The sequence below is a fragment of the Urocampus carinirostris genome, chromosome 6 (genome assembly GCF_059441175.1).
Source record: "Urocampus carinirostris isolate Australia breed hairy pipefish chromosome 6, RoL_Ucar_1.0, whole genome shotgun sequence".
NCBI lineage: Eukaryota > Metazoa > Chordata > Actinopteri > Syngnathiformes > Syngnathidae > Urocampus > Urocampus carinirostris.
The window spans coordinates 20,814,464-20,837,805 of record NC_142354.1 but is presented as its reverse complement, the minus strand read 5'-3'; the positions used below and the strand labels follow the sequence as shown (position 1 = coordinate 20,837,805).

General features: G+C 40.4%; 1 protein-coding gene across 4 annotated transcripts in view; it reads left to right on the top strand.

Annotated features, from left to right (window-relative positions):
* Positions 1-23,241, top strand: part of cacna1da (calcium voltage-gated channel subunit alpha1 Da) — a 141,335-nt gene extending 118,094 nt beyond the window's left edge. For all 4 annotated transcript variants that reach the window (XM_088338220.1, XM_088338218.1, XM_088338217.1 and 1 more), the window contains 11 exons: positions 1,801-1,903; positions 1,978-2,079; positions 4,472-4,605; positions 6,729-6,845; positions 9,800-10,197; positions 11,918-11,944; positions 12,347-12,475; positions 13,519-13,667; positions 14,250-14,356; positions 15,879-16,196; positions 17,945-23,241. In XM_088338220.1, coding sequence (XP_088194346.1) covers positions 1,801-1,903; positions 1,978-2,079; positions 4,472-4,605; positions 6,729-6,845; positions 9,800-10,197; positions 11,918-11,944; positions 12,347-12,475; positions 13,519-13,667; positions 14,250-14,356; positions 15,879-16,196; positions 17,945-18,250 — 1,890 coding nt within the window. In that variant the 3' untranslated portion in view covers positions 18,251-23,241. The remainder of the gene's footprint in view (positions 1-1,800; positions 1,904-1,977; positions 2,080-4,471; positions 4,606-6,728; positions 6,846-9,799; positions 10,198-11,917; positions 11,945-12,346; positions 12,476-13,518; positions 13,668-14,249; positions 14,357-15,878; positions 16,197-17,944) is intronic.
* The last annotated feature ends 101 nt before the right edge of the window (positions 23,242-23,342 follow it).

The following is a 23,342-nucleotide window of genomic DNA, read 5'->3' as shown; positions in this document are numbered from 1 at the left end:
GATTGCAAGTTCACGCAGAGCAGAACAATGCTTTGTTGGACACGGGCCCTGACTTTGGCCCTTAAGTTTTGGTAACAATAACCTCCTGTGAATCATTGAAGAAAAAACAGCATCCTGTCATGGCAGAAATCACAAAACCAGTGGTACTGACATTTAATACTGTAATTTACCAATCGTCAATATGAGAATTACTCATAATTAAATTTAAGCGGTGATTTGCCTTGCCGATACAATACTTTAAAATAGCACTGCGTTGGCATCCGAACAACACACTGGTAGTTACTTTTAGTCAGATTAGATGACTAACTGATTCATTTATTTTTTGCATTACATCCCTGTCTAGTCTACCATGCTTGTGGGTGTGACTTTTCTGCCATGTCATTACGACATACAGTAACTAGTGTATTTATGATGCAATAGTTATCAATGCCACACATTCATCATAGATCTACCTAACCAAATCTTTCACTAGGGAAAGATGTCCCCGGCCCCCCTTCATGCCGTCCACTCACCGGAGTCTCACAAAATTCTACGGGAATCCCTGATTTTTAATGACTTGGCACACAGATCAATGTGAAGTTTTGCGTTAAACGTTACGACAGCGACCAAAGAGTGTTGCTATTAGCACGTCTGCCTCACAGTTCAGAGGTCCTGTGTTCAATTCCAGCTACCAGGGTTCCTGTATGGACTTGGCTTGTTCTCAGGTTTCCTCAAAAATTCCAATAAAACATGGTTGGAATGGGCTCCAATACCTTGCGGACCCTAGTGAGGATAAGCAGTTCAGAAACAGTGGAACCTCGGTTTTCGAACGCCTCTCAGTTCGAAGAAATCGGTTCTCAACCAAAAATTTCGAGAAATTCTTGCTTCGCTTTTCGTTCAAAAAATCGGAGTTCGAACGCCGGTACGCTAGGGGCGATGCTGAGCGGCGTACGGGTGTAGATTGCCCCTACCCCTCGTGAAGAACTGTTGTCAAGTGAGCGTGCACTCCTTTTTGCTTTCGTTTTTAATATCGGTGAGCGGAGTGTTTTAGCCCCTAATTATGCCTCCGAAGAAGGTCGGTGCAAGCAGCAAAGTTGCTACAGGTGAAAAAAGAAGAGTAGTGCGTACAACTATTGCATTTAAGAAAGAAATAATAGCAAAATATGAAGAAGATGTGCGAGTTTCCCTTCTTTCGAGGGAATAGAGCATGGCTTCTGCAGACCACCACAAAGGTAAGAAATCCTATTCATAAATATTTTCTTTATCCTTTAACCGCTCACCACTTGTTGTGGAGACCCGGGTGCTAAATGACATGTAAACAACCTGATTTTTTTATTTTTACATGTTCATGTTAGCGTAATCTTCAGAACCAGCATGAAGTCTTTCGTACGGAAGATTACGCTAACGCGAACGTACGATTATCCTGGGTTAGCTTCATGTTTACGTTCGTGGTAAACATTCAGGGTGTTGAAACGGATTAAAACGATTTCACATTACTTTTAATGGGGAAAAAACGATTTCGATGATTGAACGAATCGGTTTTCGAACAGGGTTCTGGAACGGATTATGGTCGAGAACCGAGGTTGCACTGTATAATGAATGAATGGATGTGATTTTGGTGCAATATTACGAGGACACCCAAATGTTGCACATGACTATTTACGCTCATCATCATTATTGACGTTGTTATTCTTAATAATGTTATAACTGGTGTTCTTATTTTTGCTGTTACTATTGTATTAGACTGATTTCATACCCCTTGCATTCAAATTCAGGAGGTGACACTTTACTACAAGCCTGAATTTTGATTTCCCTTTACAGAGGCTGGTGGCCATGAACATGCCTCTCAACAGCGACGGCACAGTCATGTTTAATGCTACTCTTTTTGCCCTGGTGCGAACAGCCCTCAAGATAAAAACAGAAGGTGAAAACACATACTAAGGGATAGAAGATTTTTGATTACAACCTGAGCTCAGTACTTTTTTGGTGGATTTGCAGGTAATCTGGAGCAAGCCAATGAGGAGCTTCGAGCTGTCATCAAGAAAATCTGGAAAAGAACCAGCATGAAGCTGCTAGATCAAGTGGTACCGCCTGCTGGTGGTCAGTCACACTTACCTAATATACTCTGGCTGGGAAACTGTCAGAAATTTTCCCAACTTCTTACACATTTACAGGCGTGTACAAGAAAAAAGAACAGTATCCATTAGTGTATGGACTACTTAAAATCATACATCATCGCTAGTTTATATAAAATGGTACAAAAATCAGATTTTTGTCATGCAAAATGAGACCACCACCAATGTTTAACTTTGTTCTATTTATTAATTCTGGGGCAGGTTCTTGAGCACCACCTAAAGTCTATGCGTGCCTGTACACATTTTCTCCCTCAACATATTGTTTATGTGTCATGGTGTTGCTGCTCATCTTCTGGTTGCAGTGCGTTTACCGTCCATGTGTTTTCAACGTCCTCTTCTACTGTCTCGGATCCTGATGTGGGCCTTGCAACAACCAGGACGTTCTTACTTTTTGTGTGACCTTGTTTCTCTCATCTGTTTCTCCTTCCTCACTTATATCTGTGTGTGTCCAAATCTCTGAAGCACTTCAGAATATTCTGAAGCAGTTCTGTTTTAGGGTGGTGGCATGGAACTAGAGTTGCCTCTTCTTTCTCACTCTTTATCTCTGTGTCTCTCTGATCTGTGTCCCCAGCGTCCTTGCTTAAAGTGATCCAGACCCATGCTTTACAATACACACCTTTGTACACTAACACTGAAATGCTTTAAAAAGTTTTTCATATATGTTTACAGTGTCTCAAGCAAATCAGAAAAAATGCAAAACACAATACAAAAATCTAATACAACATAATAAAACAATTTATCGGCTATAATAACTGTAATACTTTCACAAATATGTTACAATTACAATATAATGAATTATGTCTATTGCTGAGTTTTTACCCTTATTATAATTTTAAGTGTTTTCTATTGAACTTGATTCTAGTTATGTAAAATTGCCCTATCGTTTATTTATCTTAACCAATCAATACACATATGCAATATTATTTACATCAGTGCCATGTGCATTATCTGGAGTAGTTCCTAATCAATATAATAAATACACTAATATGAAGAAATTAAAGACATCATGCATGATCAAAGATGCTAAACATTGAACTAATGTACCAACTGTTTTTTTCGTGTTCGTCCAAATTGGCCACAATGAAGGCCAGAATAGATAAAAATCGAATTGGTTGAAAAAATATCCTTTTGGTAATGTATTGTTATAGTATAATAGCTAACACCACTGATTCTGAAGCTCCTATTATGATTTGTCACGATGCATAGCGTTAACCACAAGTTTACTGAGATAAAGAGGAAAGGCAGCGCCCTCGATCTGGTGCTCGCTGGACGCGGGAAGCAAGCCGCTCACAGAATTGAAACGTGTTCTGAATGGGGAAGTGGATCTTCTGGAGCGGGAGATCGTGGTGTCTAGGACAGAAAAAAAAAGGTTGATAGCCGGGACTGGAGAGCAAAACGTGGTCGGGATCAAAAACGGGTTGTAAGCCAGGACGGGAGAGCAAAACTTGGTCGGGGTCAAAAAACAGGTCGTAGCCGGAGACAAACGGGAAAATCAGGAACGGACGGGTGGATAACGAGTGCAAAAAGTAGGACCGATGGGAGTCAGAGTCAAAGTGTAGAAACAGAGGTTCGCTAGTGGACTGACAACAGGCTACTGAAAGGACTGAGCTTAAAAAGGACGGGGAACCAATCAGGTAGCCAGCAGCGGCTGGTGCCAAACAGGTGGGCACAGGTGATACTAATCAGTCAGCATGACAAAATTGATGTGCAAAAAGTCTGGTCAAACTACTCCTATGTCCCAAAACTAGAAAAAACAATCATACAGATGCGAAATTGTTTTGAGTATTGCGTTTATCACTTCTAAATGTATTCTAAAGACGCAGTTAATTCATGGTTCATTTTCTCAATTAAGAAAAACACCCACCTGTACCGCAACACACATAAAACTCAAGGTATCCGTATTAGGCCTTTTTTTCCCATATCAGTGCAGAGCTACCCTGTTGTTCCCACTAAAAATGAAAAACAACAATAATTGCTATGAATTTCATTCGATTTTTAAAGGAAAATGCAATATTGGGATACTATAGATATTTCTTTAAAATTGTGACTTTTTTCCTTTTTTTTTTTTTAAATCAATTTTGTACCCTGAAGAAGGGGTATCAGATCAATTAAAGGCCTATTATACAGAAATTCACTTATATCCTTACTTTAGGTGTGTAATTTTCATTTAAACATTTTTAATGAGAATTTTCGTGATAAAAATATACTCATCATTAAGGCAGCAGTTTGTGTTGAAGCACTTGTCTGCAGTCTTTGGGTGCAGAGTTATCAAAGGAGGAGACTCCTTCATCCCACATGCAGTTTTATATGTGCCGGCCGGCTGACACAAAAAGCATTTGTGTGGTCTGTTCACTCAGATGATGAGGTAACCGTGGGGAAGTTCTATGCCACCTTCCTGATACAGGACTACTTTAGGAAATTCAAGAAACGTAAAGAAGAAGGCCTGGTGGGTGCACACCCCTCGCAGAACAGCACGGCCATCGCACTTCAGGTGAGTCTCCGCCAGGTGAATTCTTGACTGTGAGCGAAGCCCGACGCATCTCTGTGTGGGAACATTTCATCTTCTAATTTAATTGTTGTACTAATATCTTTTTTTTTATGAGGAAGCAGTAGGACATGTCCTGTTACAATGTGTGTCTCTGTCACGTTTTGATGTTATGGGTCTACCGTTGTCTCACGTGATTTCTGCGCAATTCACCCATCTGCTCATTAGAATCACCATTAAAGCTTGTTTTCAGTTTCGGAAAAGCACATTATGCATGTCAGGAACACAACTGTAGGTACACTTGAAAAATCTAATGAGATAACTGATTTTTGGAGGAGGATAGTGTTGATTTTATAAGCCATTTTAAAATGCTCTCTCAGTTTTAGACCAATTTTAGTCGCACTTTATTTTGAACATGAAGTCAACTTCATACCATTTTTGTTTGCCCAAGTGTTTAGTAAACACTCAAAATAAGGAGAGAACAAATCTATTGTGAACGAGCAAGGAGGGCTGGGGAAAGTGCTGCCTGATAAGAGAATTCCATCTTGCCTAGAGCCCCCTCCGAGGCCCCTCTTTTTATGAAATCTTCAAGGTTACAAAACCCCGATCAGCCCTAATGGGTGTGAGTATCAAAGAACAGCAAAATGATTAGCGACAATGATGTAATAGTCAAAACAAGAACAATATAATAATAATAATAGTTAGAATAAAAATGTGCATCCTATGAAGTCTCCTTTGCAGGTGTCCAATAAAAAAGCAGAAAACGTTTTATTAGTTAAGTTTCAGACGATTTTAAGCTAAGCATTTCAATTTTTATTTTAGTCAAAGTCTATTTAATTTTATTCTGATTCAACTCGGTTTCAGAGTTTGTTCGCAGATAATAATAAACATTCTATCTGATTAAAAATCTAATATTTTCCTCTCTTTTGAAGGTAAAAAATGTTGTGAATACATTCAGAAATAGCTATTTTGAGTTTTTGGCAGATACGAAGACAGGATTTTGACAAAATTATATAAATGTGTCTCAGTTTCATAATGAACTAAAATGTCTTCAGTGGACTGCATTTTTCTCTTCTTTACTATGAAATTTTACACTGGTTTTAAATTGTTATCAAAGGAGATTTTCTTCTGGTGTATTCTCGTTTTTGTTTTGTTTTTAAAATGTTTCAATGAAAGTGAGTTTTTTTTTTGACAAACTAACACCCAAATTTTATCTGATATCTTTCAATTACTGTATGAAACAGTTGGTCAAAGCATGTAATCAAACATATTTTTTGCACTAAATAAAAAGACAAAAACGATTTCCATTTAAGTGTCTTGTTTTAAACCGACAGATTAAATTTTAAAACACAAAAAAAAGAGAATTGCAGTCTATACAGCTGTGCAACAATATAATTTAACTTGAACCAATTAGGCGTTTTACAAATGGACACTAGAAATCGGTGTTCCAAAAGTATATTTAAAGACATTTTAACTTTTTAAGTTTCTAAATCTCTGTGGCTTTGGGGGTAGGGCGCCCATCCAGAGACTGGGTTTGCTGGTTCAGTCCTCAGCTGGGTCATACCTAAGACTTACAACATTGGTACCCACTGCCCTCCCCTGCTTGGCGCTCGGCATTACGGGTTGGAATTGGGGAGTTTGGTCACCTAATGACTCCCAACGAGATGTTGCAATAGATCAGTTGGGTTGAACGAGGGGGCTGGGAACCCCCTCCTTTGTATCAATCGTCCAGGAAGAGTCAAATATGTGAATGTGTTCTTGACTCTAGCCACCTCCCACTAGGGGGATATGGCTCCGGTGTATATATTTAAGTTTCTAAATCTACTTTATGCCACCTACATGCACCATTGTTCCAGCCACTTAGCAATTTACCATCATGTCTTGCTGTACCTTAGTCACACTCACTTAACTCATTCACTGCCCGGACCGTAAAATAAGATTTTTTTTGCAACTGTCAATGGCACTGAATGAATTAAGCCTATGTCTGCCCGTGCTGTGACATGTGTCATCAACTAAAGGAGGCGTGTGTGAGCGATTTGTGGCTTTAAAACGTCTCGTTTTCCTCTTTTTGAGCTGCAAATCAAAGTTCACCGCAACTATCCTTAGCCCTTTCATTTTCATTGTTACAGGCCGGCCTCCGCACACTCCATGATATTGGGCCCGAAATTCGCAGAGCGATATCATGTGACCTCCAAGATGATGAACTAGTTGACTTTATACCAGAGGAGGACGAGGAAATTTATAGGGTAACTGGTTTGATTTTGCTTCATAGGAATGATGTTTGTGATATGACACTATATGGCGACACGCATCTTAAATTACAATCCCTTTAAAGTTGTTGTTTTTTTTGGTTTATTACACCAAATCTCTAAAGGCGACATACTAAATAATTGAAATATACAGAAGCCACTTTATTTTTTATGCTGTTATCTACCAACCATTTCAAAATGTAGTTTGATTAGTGTTTTTTTGATAGGTTTCTATGTTTTTTTGGTTTTGGTTTTGTTTGGTTAGGTTTCATTTTGGTTTTGAAGGTTTGTTTGTTTTTTTTTTACACAAAAACAGAAAATAATTACACAGAATAAGTTTAAGGTGAAACTAAGTGAATATTTTCAAAATTCCAAACCGTATTTAAATTTTGGGATATTAAAAACATTTTACCTGAGAGCAGCGGGGCTTGAGTATGGGTGTGGTTATATATCCACAAGAAAAGCTATGATAAAAATAAAAACTTAAATACTCAAATATCTCTATTTTTATCACAAAATAAGATTAAAAGATAAAAGTAATGGGTCAATAAGAAAATATTACAAATAAGAAAAAACTGATATAAGTGGTAAGTAAAGAAGTCTAATAACTATTATTCAGATTCAAGTATGTGCGTAGCATGAAGCAGTACTGTACACTATATTTTATAAACCACGATGAAAACTCACAGAAATCTGAACTCGAGTTTGTCTTGCTAATATTTTTTTTACATGCAAACACTGTAACACTGGGACTCACTCGAGTTAACTGGTTCAAATTTTGAGCCCTGCCTAACATTTTAGCACAAAGGTAGTGGGACACACTAACAATAAACTTTCATATTACATATATCTGTCTTTCGCCTCTGCTGGTTTCCTGACAACTTGAAACAGCGAAAAATCGAAAATATGTTGGAATGGCCAAAGTACTATTAAGATTTATACTGAAGACCAGGACTACAGAAACACACCTGTACATACAAAAAGGGTGGCAATAATGCTTTGATAGACAGTCTCGAAACAGATACACCCAGCTCCTGGAAGAAGAAAAAATTTGATATGAAGTCAGGAGCTATCATTCTGCAGCCGCATTTGGCCCGTGAGCCACAAATTTGGGGTATCTTTTACAGTATATTAAACATATTCTAGCAGCAGATATAGTTTTCAGTATGGACTATTAACAGATTTTGAATCCGCACATCTAATACGAGAGGTTTCAACAACACCAGAGAAATGTTTATCCTGTCACGGATTTCAGGAAGGCGTTTGACAGAGTATGCTGAGCCGCCTTGTGGGCAACCATTCGGAGGTAATACATGGGCCAGAAACTAGTTCGGGCCATTAAACTGCTGTATGCCAATGTTTACAATGTGACACTGATCAATGGTACCATCAAAGCATGGTTTTAAACCACAGTCGGTGTAATACAAGGCTGCATTCTTTTTCCAACTTTATTCTTCCTGGAGAGGATCATGACAAAAGCCCTCGACCAACATGAAGGTACGGTCAGCATTGGGGGACGTAACGCCACTAACCACCTTTTTGCTGATGATATTGCTGGACTGGCAGGAGAAGAACAGGAACTCAGAGAGCTAGACAATCGCCCAGACAAAATCCTATGTGACAAATGAAACAGTGTGCAACACCATCAAGGAGCACATTGGACTCTACGAAGAACTGTTGTCAACTTTGTGCAGTGGTATGGTCACGTCACAAGATCATCAGGACAGGGCAAGATCATTCTCAAGGGCACTGTCCAAGGAGGCAGAAGGAAGACAGAAAAACAACTGGGCTGACAACATCAAGAAATGGACAGGTGCTAACTTTGCCACAACCCAAACTCAGGCCAGGGACCGTCAGCGGTGGAGAGAGCTGTCCAGAGTTGTGTCCTCAGTAATGCCCCAACTACCCAGGGAGTTAAAGGATCCGTGAACTGTAATATACTTTGACCATTGAAAAAGAGTCGGTGGGCCACAGATAGTCCCCAAGCAGTAATTTAGACACCCCTTCTGTTGAGGCTTCGTTTTCAGACTCAAAATAATAAAATATCAAACTAGTTTACCAGTTTTTTTCGCACCATAGCTAACACTGTAGTAGTCTACCTCCGTATGTACAGTAGACAGCGTGCTAACTACTGAGCAGGTTATGCACAAGTAAAATGCCTCTTCATCAGATAGCACAGTTGTACTGTTATCAAAATTCTCAAGGAAGGAGTAGGAAGCCCAGGATAGACCCACAAAGCCTATATAGCCCATGTGACAAAACAGTTTGCAACACTATCAGAGAGCACATTGGACTCTACGAAGAACTCTTGTCAACTTTGCGCAGTGGTATGGTCACGTCACAATATCATCAGGACAGGCCAAGATTAAAAGTAGTAGTAGTAGTAGTAGTAGTATTAGTAGAAGTCTGCTGGTGTATGTACTGTAGCTAGCATGCTAACTACTCTAACTACTGAGCTCGTCATGCACACGTAAAATGCATATTCATTACATAGCACCATTTTGGGTGGGTGGTTGGATGGATCCCGTAATCACTAGAGTCAAAGGGGCACCATTTCCTGTCGTGTGTTTAGGGCAAGTACAGCCTTGTGGCTCCCATCCCTCCACAGGCCAACTAATGTTTCACTAATATTGAAATACTCAGGAAAGATAAGGGAGCTCAGAATAGACCCACAGCGCCACATAGCTTATGTGACAAACAAAACCGTGTGTAACACATTGGACAGAATAGACTCACAAGCCTGTTAACCTTTTTACTACTAAACAGAGTTTTGTTTTTTGTGTTTTACCTAAGGAAAAAAAACTTTTTTTCCCACCCAAATCATGCACCCATAAATCCGCTTCTTATTTTGCTCTCATATATTCTGAAATCACACTAAACAATCAAATCAACTGTAATAATTTGAAAAAGGCAATAATGTCAGAAGCCTCAATGTGCGTATCCGTTGACAGCGTAACGGCGGACTATTCGGCAACCACCTTATGAACGGCGGTCACCGGCGATCTGACGGCCAGCAGACAAACGCCACGCAGCGCCCCCTGCAGGTGCAACCTCCTCCTCACTACGCCCACATGGAGCAACCCGTGGGCCGGCTATCTCGAGCCAACGCAATGTCCCACGCAAACCACCGTCACCACAACCATCACCATCATCACCGACACCGACACCACAATAACTCTTACGGCAAGTCTCCCAAGTCCACCAACATCAACCTCAACAATGCCAACAAGTCCGGTTTACCTAACGGGGGGCACCATCGCTACTACGAACACGCTCCTCCCAACGGCTACCCGGGTCATCGAGGATCCTACTATGAATATGAAAAGGCCCGGACGCCGCAAGCTCAAAGGTACCGTACACATGTATCATGTATCTTGTGTTGTCTTGTCTTGTTTTGTCCCATTCCTATCATCTTATGGTCACTGTAAGATAAGGATCACTCCATTTTGTAATGACAGATAGAGGCAGTGCTTCAACCTTTTTTTAATCTGTTGAGACCCGAGCTCTTGTTTGATATGCATTGAGGTATGTCAGGTCTTAACAGGAAACATTTTTTTCTTACGTTATGAGGCTAATTAATTTGTATATCTGTATGAAGTAATCCTTATTTGGTAAACTGTCAAGCCAATAAGAATGTGTCGAACGATTCCAGCTAATACAGCAACAATAATTCATTATAGACGCCAAAAACTGCGTTTCTCACTGGGCTTCATTTCACCTCATTTTCCGCATTATAAGCAAGGTTCCCGCGGATCCTCGAAAAGTCTTAAAAGGCATTAAATTAATTTTTCTTAAAAATAAGGCCTTAATTATCACCAAAATGTCTTGGATCCAATTTTCAAAAGTCATAAAAATGTGACACATTATGAAGATTTAGATTAGTTTAAAATAAAAATATTTAGTTTTGGCTTTGCGTGCACTACAATAGGTCGCTTATGCAAAATTGGAACGACAATTTGCATTGTATCAATTTTGTCTCTGAGTCATACGTGCTGAAAAGAGCCATATATGGCTCAAGAGCCATAGGTTCCGGATCCATACCTTAGACCAAGGGGAAGTTTAAATGTAATAAGAAGTGGCTTTTCAACGAACATCTTTCTCCATAGCCAAAAACTGTGCCTTGTAATGTGTACAAGGCACGATGTATTGTGTATATATATATATTTTTCAGAGCCACTTGGTCTTAAATTTGATTTCAAAAGGCATTAAAAAAGTCTCAAAATGTCTTGAATTTAACTTGCCTCAAGCTGTATGAACCCTGTTTAAGGCTCACCTGATTATAGGGTGTGTACCCCCAAAATATAGTCTTTTTTTCACATTTTTTTCATATTACAGGCCCACTGGACTGTAAGACACATGGAATTAAAACTTCAGTAATAGTTACCACATTTATATCACAGTTTTTGCGTTTTATACACTCGCGATATATATAAGGGCAATGATTGATCAATCAGTTGTCCCCAACCAATGTCGCAAAATGTATGCAACGGAAATTGATCCTGGGTCATGATGCTTAGTGCGCCAAAACCTAAATTTTATTTTATTATCACACTACTTTTACTCACGGTACAAGGGATGAATGTTAGAGAATGGAGAAAACAGTGGATCGTCCTGAAAGATAGAAATAAACACAAAGTCATCAGATACACCAAATAGTGGTCTCCCTTGTCGGGCTTTTTCACAAACCTTTATTCCTTTCCAACTAGATTTCAAATGTGTTGTGGCATTAAAACTTAATTACCTGCTCGACCACGTATAACGTTTTTGGATGATAATTTTTTACTTGTTAGATTAGATAATTTGATTCCGGTTTTATTTTTTCCCCCAGAATTACAAATAAAATATTCTAATGCACATTGAACTGGATGTCCACCGTCATGATTTTTTTCTCCTTCATACACATAATATATTAAAATGTTGTACGTGTTGCATATACTGTATGATATGTTGTAAGCAGCTGTATAATATACCGTGTATATGACTCTTTTCCTTTTATCTGTGTGTTCTTTCCTTCTTTTTCTTCCTAACTAAACTGCTTTCTCTTGGCCAACCCTTGCCGTCTTCGACAGAAGGCGCTACTATGAGACCTATGTTAGGTATGTCGCTTTTCTAGGTTTGACCCCAGCAGTAACAAGAAAAGAAAGGGTTTATTATTTCTCTGGTGGTATGATCGGTTTAAGGGCCGCATGCCAATAAAACCTGACTTGAATGTGGTATGCTGTTCAATCGTTTTGCCTTTTAATTGGAGCCCTATCTGAAAATACTGTTTACCAGGGACCAGCGTATTGCATCTGAAAGTTGATATTCTTCTGGTGGCCTATTATATTGCATACGGTGTTGGTCAGTTAACACCGGTTCTTATTTAAAGTCAATGCTTATTTTATTTGTCTTAGGACTTAAATTGGTTTCTTGCTGAAACAAGGTTTTAGAAACATTATGACCACTTGTACGCTTGAATCTGCATTTCAGCGCATGACGACTCTCTGGTTTCCGTCTAGGTCCAGCGGTGGGGACAGACGGCACCCCACCATTCGCAGAGAAGAAGAGCTGGATGAAGATCGTTTGTCTGGGGAGTATTTCAGCGGGGAGGAGTTTTATGAAGATGACAGTATGCTGTCAGGAGAAAGGTCCGCTAACAATACAATATATATGTCTAGTTTAAACATAAAGTGCATGCCTGAAGAGACCCCCCAAAAAATCTATGTCAGAGAATGTTGCTCATAAATATTTATTGATCTAATGTGATTTAACAAGACATGGTAGACAATATTTAACAGTGTTTTCCAAACAGAAGATTCTGGCGGGCCGCTAGGTTTTAACCGGTGTCAAGTTCAAAACAATATCCGGATGAAATAAGGGACTCTTTTTCAGTTACAAACAAATATATTTATTCAAGAAAAGCAAGCACATTAAAAACACTTATATCTTTCTTATTCTGGTACAAGGATTCTGATTGGAAGATAAAACAAATTACATGCACGTAAGAGTATTTTGATTGGTTTGAACAGGAATCACATATTTAAATGCAGTGCATAATGTTTGTAGCTAGATGGCGTGCGAGTATAATACATGAGCAATAAGAATGACTTGGAATGTGGGAGGCAAGCCTTCGAGCGCGCTTCCTGGCACCAAAAACGAAACTTTGTAAACACAATGCGTCTCTGTAAGACTCTGTAAGAAGAAAGGAATGTAGGAGGTAAGGCCATCTTTTGACTCTGAAGGCGCTTGCGTCTGAACACCAAGTGAAAACGTAAAACCACACACTTATTGAGTATACTATAAACAATATAAGAGTACAAAAGTATAAGAGTATATAAAAACAAGAGTATAAAAGGCACATTTAAATAATACTCTCTTGCCAGAGTTTCGTAGACTTGTATTTTTAACAAATTTAATTTTATATACTTCGAATCTACACTTCATACTCAATGCTTATACTGTGTGCTATATGCATGGCGAGATTAATTGTAAACAAAACGACAGCGCCACTGCTTCCTAGTGTAGTGGCGGTTCAATTGCACTTGAATCTTTTAAAAGTTAAAAAAAAATATCCCAGAGGTCAAACGCACTTGACAGAGCCTTGGGCCTAAAGACCCCCACCCCCCCTCCCTATTTAAGAACCAACGTTTACAAAATCTATGTTAATGATAGAACAATATTTTGTTGCCAGGTACCAAAACAGTGATGCAGAGTATGAGACGCCGAAAGGTTACCATCATCCTGACAGTTACCATGATGACGACGAGCAACCACTCTACCGCGACTCAAGGAGGTCACCAAAAAGACGTTTGCTCCCTGCCACACCTGAAGCTTTGCACGGTATTGACCCGCTTCATAAGTTGCCTACGTACGGTCTACTATATTTCAGAAATTTCTCAACTACACATTTTTTCTTATACTTTTATAATAGTTTGCTAGAAAAATAATTTAACTGTTCTTTAAAGTCAGAAAACTTAATGTTAGCTCATAATTATAAACGTAATTGATGGGCTTACGCAAAGCTTGAAAAAGTGTGGAGACCCTTACATGCGGATTGTGCACTTTAGGTGGTTGCACGTATAATTGTTAATGAAAGCGACTTATTGCTGCGACTGTAATGGCAAATACAAGCATTTCAATCAACCTTTTTGTATTCTCAGCCCAGCACCTCTGGGAATTTTTTTTAACCCAATGCGTCTTGTGACTCAAAAGACATGCAACCCCCCGTATTCCCACTCCATTACTCGAGAATTTTGACATGCAGTGAAGGTGACTCCAATCCGCCTCACAACAAATCAATTTTTGCTAGTGCTACCTATCATGACACTTGCGATATTTCTCAAATCTCAGCTAGAAAAACTGCATTTGCAACGTTTTAACCGCTTACATGTTGTCATTCACTCGTCCATTCGTGTTTCACAGGTTACAGAAGGCCGTCCTTCAATTTTGAGTGTCTTCGTCGTCAGGGCAGCCAGGATGAGCTTCCACATCAACGCACTGCACTACCACTGCACCTTATGCAGCACCAGGTAACCCAAAAAAATCGGGTTCAGGAAGGCTTATTGCAATGCACTATTAGTAGTACCTCTTTATACGAGTTTAAATCGTATTAAGATCGTGCTCGTAGCTGAACTTGCAAATTTATCGATATGTAATAATTAATAACGAATCGTTCTGTTCTCGTCCTTCCAAAAGCATCCGAGTGAACCCTAAATAGCTATAATGTCAGAACAAGCTTTATTGCGGAAGTGGAGAAGTCAGGCACGGGAAAACAAACGTCAGCGATTCGGTGATCGCAGGGCAGGAGAAGAAGGTGGCCCACGAGATAGGCGCGTGGTCGGAGGGCGGAAACGAGTCGAGCAGCCGGGACAGGAGATCGGAGCGTGGTCGCTGGACACAAACAATTCGGGCAGCCGGGACGGGAGATCGGAGTGTGGTCCGGTGGATGGAAACAAGTCAGATAGCCGGAACAGGATATCGGAACGTGGTCGGAGGAAGGAATCAAGTCAGGTCGGGAAGCCATGGTCAGACGAGTAGGATACAGGATAGGACAGGACAGACGGGAGCCAGAGTCAAAAAAGTGCTTGCCTTGCATGTGCGAAGGTTCGCTGACAAACTGACAAGGAGTGAATTAAAGTGTTGAAAAGTTTCATTAAATAGGAGGGGAACCAATCAGGAAATGAGCAGCTGGAGCCAAATAATGTTATATAAAACACATCTTCTTGATCACTTAAACACATTCAAACTGTAACATAAAAATATACAGTAATAAGATTAAATGGATTATGTTAACAAAATAAAATGCAAGTTTATTATGAGCACTTTGCATAACGAAGGTTTGCAGATGAGGCAGAGTGGGGCTTTTTCAAGGAGAAATAACTGAGATTGCATACCCAATATTTCACACATTTTTTCATTATTTCAAATTGAGTACGCCGGATAACAATTTTTATTCTGGAAAAATAAGACCATTTATGTCTTGCCTATTTGACTCTAATCCAAATTGTGAATATTCTTGCACTGTTTTACATTGTCTGACTTGTGAGTAAATAGGTGCCAAGTTGTGTTTATTTTTGCTTATTAAGGGGAACTGACTGTTAATAATAGGTAAGAACTTACTGCATACTTAAAATTAAAATGACTGAAACTTTGAAACACAAATTTTACAGCACAATTCGTTTTTGCCTGTGGTAGTTTGCATGCGCGAACTGGAACGAGGTTATGCTAGCAGTGAGCAGTCACAAGCAGTCTCTGGTGGGTGCCTCTGGGACTGCTTGTAAACTAGGTTTTCCTTCGTATAGCGAACCATATTTTTGTTTTTGAAAAACTGGATCCTGGCAGTGTGCAGTCACAAGAGGTGAGCTGTCTTGAGCAGTCTCTAGCGGTAACCTCTGGGAATGCTCGTGACCTGGATTTTCTGCTGTATGCACAGCAAGATTTTTTTTTCCAAATAAAACTCGTATATCGAAATTTTTGTATAAAGATCTTACACTGTATATTATTTCTCCGTTTTCCTTGATGTAACTGACCTGGGATGTCCTCTCCTAACAGGTCATGGCTGTAGCAGGCCTGGACTCCAGCAGAGCCCACCGCCTCTCTCCAACGCGCTCTACTCGCTCCTGGGCCACGCCACCCGCCACGCCTGCCAGTAAAGACCAGTCTCCGTACTACACGCCCCTCATCCGGGTGGACCACCCGCACAGGGACAGTGTGGCCAGCAGCCACGTATCGGTTCGCAAGAGCTCCTGGTACTCGGACGACCCCGAGTTCACGCAGAGGACGTACTCACCCATTCACCTGCAGGTCCCGCCCGAGTACCACAACCAGTATCACCAGAAGCGAGGAAGCGCCACCAGCCTTGTGGAAGCGGTAAAGTTCTCTTGGGTTTGAAATCCTATAGTAACTGTATATTTGAGACTTGAAAACACTTAAAAACCCCAAATTTGCAACAAATTCACAAAGTGCGCCTTATAATCCACCACGCCTTCTTGAATTGAATTGTCCTTGTCATTGATATCAACTTTGTGAAACATTGTATGCAATGAGATTAGACATGGCGCTATATTGTAAAAATATAATAAAGACATTCAAGTTAGCTTGTGAGAGATGTTGCGTAGCCTAGCCACAGTAGGTCGGACCTGCTGCCCGGATATTGTTTTCTCTCCTGACGCCACCTCAGTCCCTTCCTGGACCTGATAACAATCCACCAAGCACCCGCTGGTGATCCCCATTTCTTTGCCCTCTTCTGACTTAATAGATAAATTACTTTTTAATGTGAGGAGGCACTAAAATCTAGCTGTCAAAATTGGAGGAATTCTCCTTTCAGTGTAGAAAAAGTGATGTAGAGGGCGGCTGGCTAGCTGCACGCTAGCATGGGGTATAGAGTTGAGCAAGGTCTCGGCAATGATTAAAAAACAACTGTCCCGGACGTAGCTGTTTTCCACGAGTTGGTTGTAGCTCCAGGTCATCTTTTTCATGAGTAATGGATCTGGCAGGGTGGCTTGTTACGTAGCTGTAGCAGTAAACCTGCAACACCGCTAGTGCGTTTTCTCCCGACCTCGCCTCAGTCCCTTCCCAGACCCGAATACAATCCCCCGAGAACCCGCTGGTGATTAACAGTTCTTTGCGCTCTTTTGACTTTCCTCAAAGTTTAATTGATGAATTTATTTTCAATGTAACAAGATCCTAAAAGCTAGCTGTCGCTGTTTGTTTTGGATGGACCCATTGACTTGTGCACCTGCCTGACAGCATACACCAGCCTATTACAGTCGCGCATACAGACAGTCACGCCCACCCAATACACACACCTAAAATCTGCCCCGTGATAGCTTTTGCTCTTTGCAGTCTGCTGAACACAATGCTCGATACGTTGATATCAATGACAATAAAGACCAATTTAATTCAGAATCCGCAAAGCATTGAACCAGCAATAACTGAAGCGCGAAGAAGCGAATGATTACAGTACTCCCATGCGCATCATGAATGAGCTGACGGTGGCTGCAATGATGATACAAGCCAGGAGATGGAGGCATTGAGCAAAAACATATGCTATTTTTAATGCTGTATAATTACAATTAAATGTTCGTTTTCATATTTCTATGGAAATACAGGTTCAAATACATTAAGAAAATACTTAAAATGAGCAAAATTGTATGCCATTGTACCTCCCTGTTTAACTAATTGAGAGAGACGGTGTTAAACCTATGTGAACACTGAAGGTTATTCTGTTCCCTTTTACTCTGCCCATTGCTGGAAGAACACCAGAGAAGTAAAAACACTTTGACAATGCATATTTAACTCTGTTAAATTTACTGTACAATTGCTAAATGGGAAGAGCTGATGCTGCAGTCTCGAGCACTCGGCCCTCTAGTGATACTGTCTGGAAATCCTCGTAAGTTGGATTTTCTCTCGTATGTCGGGCAAGATTTTTCTTTAGAAAACATCTCGTATCTCTAATATCTCCTAACCACAGTTGCTCGTATGTAGAGGGGCCGCTGGATTGGTATTCCAAAGGTTCAACGCCTATTAACGCTTGAAAAAAGGCATTAGGGGAGAAACTTATGTGATCTATAAAATTCCAATGCAACCTCTCTTCTCCGCTTTTGTTTTCGGATCAGGTATTGATCTCAGAGGGCCTGGGGAGGTACGCTATGGACCCCAAGTTCGTGGCCGCCACCAAGCACGAGATCGCGGACGCCTGCGAGATGACCATCGACGAAATGGAAAGCGCGGCCAGTCACCTACTGCACGGCGGCATGGCGCCCGTTATCAACGGGGTTAACGTCTTCCCTCTCCTGACCGCGGGGGGTTTCGAAACGCCGGACCCGCCGGCCGGTTACAGCGATGAAGAACCCGACGCGGAACCCAGGGCCCCCTACGAAGAGGACCTGGCAGATGAAATGATCTGCATCACCACTTTATAGCAGATGAGAGCGACTTTCAGTGAAAATACAAAACTGGTTGTATTCTTAGGCTCTGTTCAAAAGAAGTGCCTTCACACTGAAAGAAAGGCGGAAAGGAAAGAAACATGTACGAAAGGACGTCCTCGCACGGAGCCCCGCGGAACGCTAAGGGGCCGTCCTGACCTTCTGTCAAAGGGCTTGAGCTGAGGGTCTGGGCAGAGACCGTCCGGGACCGTTGGAAGTGGCGAGGAGGCGCCGTGCTCAACAAGGGTGATGACAATCAAATGTACGATGTCATTACCTCGGTCACTTTATCAAAGGTTTGGCATATCATGCAAGTTTTCAATGCAAGCAAAGAAAGGCATATCCCTGCCCCCCTCCCCTAAGAACCTCGTCCTTCCGTCCGATCGGATCAAATCTGCAGCCGAGTCAAACATAATATGCAGGAGTTCAAAGCGCATTCCTTTCGAAGCATTTGGGATCAATGCACTAGTAGGCAGGTTATTTCCCATTATAGAATAGCCTTGTAAGTATTTCCTAGTTGGGATTGGTGTAAATTGTATGACATAATACCAGACACTTTGTAAGGAGATATTCTATATTTTGTAATTATCTATGATTTCAACTATCAGCAATATGGACCATTCTGATGTGTGATAAAATCAGACACCCGTTCGCAAGGTACCATTTGCTGCGTTTTGGTTTTGCCTTTATTTTTCGTGCTAAAGCGCAGTCTTTTTCTTTATCTGCTTTTTCGTGTTGCATTTTGCCTTTGGTCGCAAATTTAACTCATTAAGTGTCAGACCCTTTTCACGAATAGGGAATGCAAGGAGTACCTTTTGACCATTTAGACCGGTCTTTCATTAAAAAAAATCCAATGCCACACCACCAGTCGGTAAAGTAAGACTTAATGAAGGAGCTTTCACTAGACCGCACACTAATTGGATAATTTCCAACGGCACGGTACGACAAATAATGACAGCAGTGTGCTGTGCCACAGTGGTTAAAACCCACTGATTCTAATGTTTGATGACCTCCAAAAAAATCTGTTCTTTGATTCTGTCTGTCAGTTTGTCTGTTTTTCTGTATGTTTGTCCTTCACTGTCTGTCTGTCTGTCTGTATCTCTTTGTTTTTTGTTTGTTTGTCTCGCTGTAATTTCATATCCTGTTTTTATCTTGTCTGTTTCTCTGTCTCTGGCGCTTTTTTTTTTTCTGTCTACATCTGTTTGTAGATTTTTTGTTTGTCTCTGTCTCGTTCTGTTTGTGTCTGTCTTTCTTCCTTTTTCTGTCTCTCTCGCTCAGTCTTAATTTTTGATTATTTTTTTTGTCTGTCTGTATTTCTTTCTCTCTCTGTTTTTCTGTCTCCAACTTTATATATCTGTTCATCCTTCATATTCTCATATTTGTCTATTTGTGTGGCCTTTGCCTGTATTTCTTGGTCCGTCTGTGTTTGTGTGTGTTTTTCTGTTTTTGTCTTTCCATATGTCTTTCTTTGTTTCTTTTTTATTTATCTAGCTGTCCTGTCTATATCTCTCTCTTTCTCTATCAACCTCCCTTTTTCTGTATTTCTTCTTATTTCTCTCTGTCTCTCTCTCTTTCTGTCTCTGTCTGTCTCTGTATATGTATGTATGTCTTCCCCTCTCTGTCTGTGTGCCTGTATCAATGACTATCTGTATTTCAGTCTTTGTGTGGCTTTTGCCTATCTTTTCTGTTCTGTCTGTGAGTCTGATCATGTCTATGTCTTTTCCTGTCTGTCTTTCTTTCTATACAGTATGTCTTTCTTTATCTAGCTGTCCTGTCTGGCTTTGTCTGTCTGGCTTTCTTTCCTTTCCTGTCCTTCTTCGTCATTCTTTTTTTTTGTCTCTCTAGCTTTCAAAATTGTATGGACCAAGACCCATCAAAATTACCACTGTCATCATTTACATAAACAAAATAATTCCTAAAACTAAAAAGGATACCTTGGTGACTCCAAATGATTGGCATTTAGAAACGTATTTGTGTCATTGCACTGCATGAGTAATTATTGTGTGGGCTTTTTTGTTTTTGGACTAACTACACAGTTCTAAGTTCATAGCACAGATGAAGTACTTATTACATGATACCAAGTAAAAGTTTGAAAAGGCGAGATCCGCAGCCCCCCATGGCGCAATACACAGATGCAACAGATGCATTTGTTGAAATCGATGCTGCTTTATTCTTGGTTCTTGAAAACCTTGTTAGGGTCTCTTCCAATAAAAATGCCTTTTTGCTGCTGAACGAAGAAAAAAGATGGTTGGGAGGGCAACGATAATGGACGTTGAGATGATTATCTGTCAAAAGTGGTGCCGTGGCCCCCTCAATGACTGATGGCTCCTTGTAGACTCTTCCTCCCGAACGTGTGAGAGTGAGGTCCACTTTGGTGCGCAAGTGGATTCGAAGTGATGTGTTGAGAGGCTAAGCAATACTAAAAGAACCCCTCCCCGATCCCAAACCTCGCCTACCTGGCCTAGAGTATACCTCGTTTGGAAAAGGTGACGACATATCCTTGTCTCAATGTATCATATGTGTCACGGTGTCCCACAGAGGAGCATTAAACAGGGTTAACTATGAATCCGCCTCATGTAACGAGGCTGAAACCGAATGAACACAAAATATTTTTGCGCTAAAAAAGTTTTAAAGTTATTCCCAAATTCTTAAAAATGCAAAATGTGATGAAACAGTACATGTTTTTTGCATAATATATGTATATATGTTTCATTGTTATATTCCAATTATTTTCAGCATTTTGAAGACAGTCTCGTCTTTGACTTTTTAAACTGTGACGTCATCTGAAGAACCAGTGGTGGGCTGTGCACTTTACACCCAGGCTTTCAGCCCCAGTCTGAATTATTTTATTAACTATAGCCATTAGCTAATGGCAGAAATTTGATTGGTTAAAATGCTTGAATATGAAAGAACACATCTATAAACAGTGCAACCAGGGAAAAGGCAATGAAAGGAGTCTGACAGACAATTTGGAATTATTTAGTAAATATTGATGGACAAAATATAATTAACATCACATGATTCTGATATTTTTTAGGCCAGCAGAAAAGGCCTTGCAGGCCCTGACAGCCCACCACTGTGAGGAACACCAGCACGCATGCAAGCCAGTCACCATAGTGGTTTACGTGTGAATAGGTTACGAGTGTTTCAGGCGAAGTTCTGGTACTTTTTGTGGATAATGCCTAGGTGGATGTAATGGTACAACAAAGGGCGAGCAGGCAAAAAGGGGCTAACCGGCAAAAAAAAAAAAAAAACACAGGATGCATCAATCGGGACCGATCAACAAAATGAAAAACGCGAGGCTGGCCGACCAAAAAACACGCAGTGAGCAGCCAGGATAAACAGGGACCGACAACGAAAAGCGGCACTGGCGACAAACTTGGAGCCAGTCAAGAATAAAAAACCAAGGAACACTGCAACATCAGCCAGTCAAACAACACATGTCGGGCAGCCAATGAGCACCAACTGTGAGCTAAAAAAACAGGACAGCCCTCGGCAGCCCTAGCCGCAGGGAGCTAGTCGGACCAAATTATACCAACCGCGACACACACGGGGAAAAACACAAACAAAAAGCCACAATCGCCTACCTAAGATGAGGTAAAGGCAAAAAAATGAACACACACTGTTACAGCGGCAGGTCAATTTACGTGGGTTTACCCGCCGCTGTTACACACAGCTTTTGGAGGTCAAAGTAGTCACAAGTTCTTCAGTGACATAGTACACAAAGTTCCAATTCCTCCAAGTAGTAATGAGCGGCTGCAATTGCTGTTCACTCCAATCGCCGTCTGTTTTGGAGCTGCCTCAAATATTGTGTTACTGGGATTCGCCATTTCAAAAGTGTTGTCTTCCTTTAATGACGTCACAGTTTTAGAGGAAACAAGCCAGATCTTTCAACTTTGAGACTTAATTTCTCAAGTCCCTCGGGTTGTTGGAATATTATTTTGCAACATATTTGCATAATCGTGGGGAGGAACAAGTTCTGTGCCTAATTGGGAAAAACATCTGTTCGGGAATACCTTTAAGGGGGTCACGTGACCCGCTGTACATGTTCATTCCGTCGGCGTGTGCTTGCTGTATGCTAATTTAACCGTCACAACAATGTAGATTTTCCATTTTGTGTGCACATTGAAAGGGCTCTTTAAAATGTTTGTGCGTTTAAAGAAAAAAAAAAGGGATAAATGTGTTCTAGTCCTTTTGCAGATGACAAAGGGAATGCACATGACTGGCACATTGTACTCTTCGTAGCAAATGAACTGGAAATATGCATTATTTTGTAAACACTTTGAAGAGTTAATCTAAAGATGAAAAGAACTTGCTTTTACCTCAAGTCAGGGATTCCTGAAGAAGAAGAAAATAAAACCTGCAAATAGTGACTAGGTCGAGTCTTACATATTAGCACATAGCTGTTTGTCTTCGCACAAGTACTGTGCTTCCCGTTTCCCCTTTTTCGAAACGGATTTGTGTGTCAAGGTGAGACAATTTTGTACTTTTTTTGTGAACGTGCGTTTGGTTTAGTGAAATCGATATTTGTCATTTTCACCTCATGTTAAAATGCAGAGAATCATGGAGTATTTTTGAGGTGCGTCGTTGCTCTGCTGAAAATACAAACAAAACGGATAAAAAATACCAGTTTACGGCAAAACGTGCCCTTTCTATCACTTTCCTTCAGATGGTTATGGATGAAATTAATTTTCTTCACGTTCTTAAAGCTGGATTGAAATAGAAGAAAATGTAAAGTGTGTGTAAATTAATCAGAAAGAATCACGGTAATGTTCTCTACTTGAAAGTCTTGATATATGCTCTTCAATGTTTTTCTTTTTTTTCTTTTTTAGCGTCTTTCTCTTTGTAGCAAATGCTTTAATATATATAACATTAGGTTTTGTAACGATGTATTTTTTTTGTATTTTTGTTTGATTTATGCCTTGCCTTTATTTAAATTCTATTTATTTTCTATTGAGCATCATTGAATAAACTTATGCTGAACTATAGTTTTGTTTTTTCTCTTGAAATCTTTTCGATATAGATCTCCTAACCCCCTAACTTGTCATGATTACTGATGTGAATCCCCTGTGCCCGCTCCCTTGGCGCC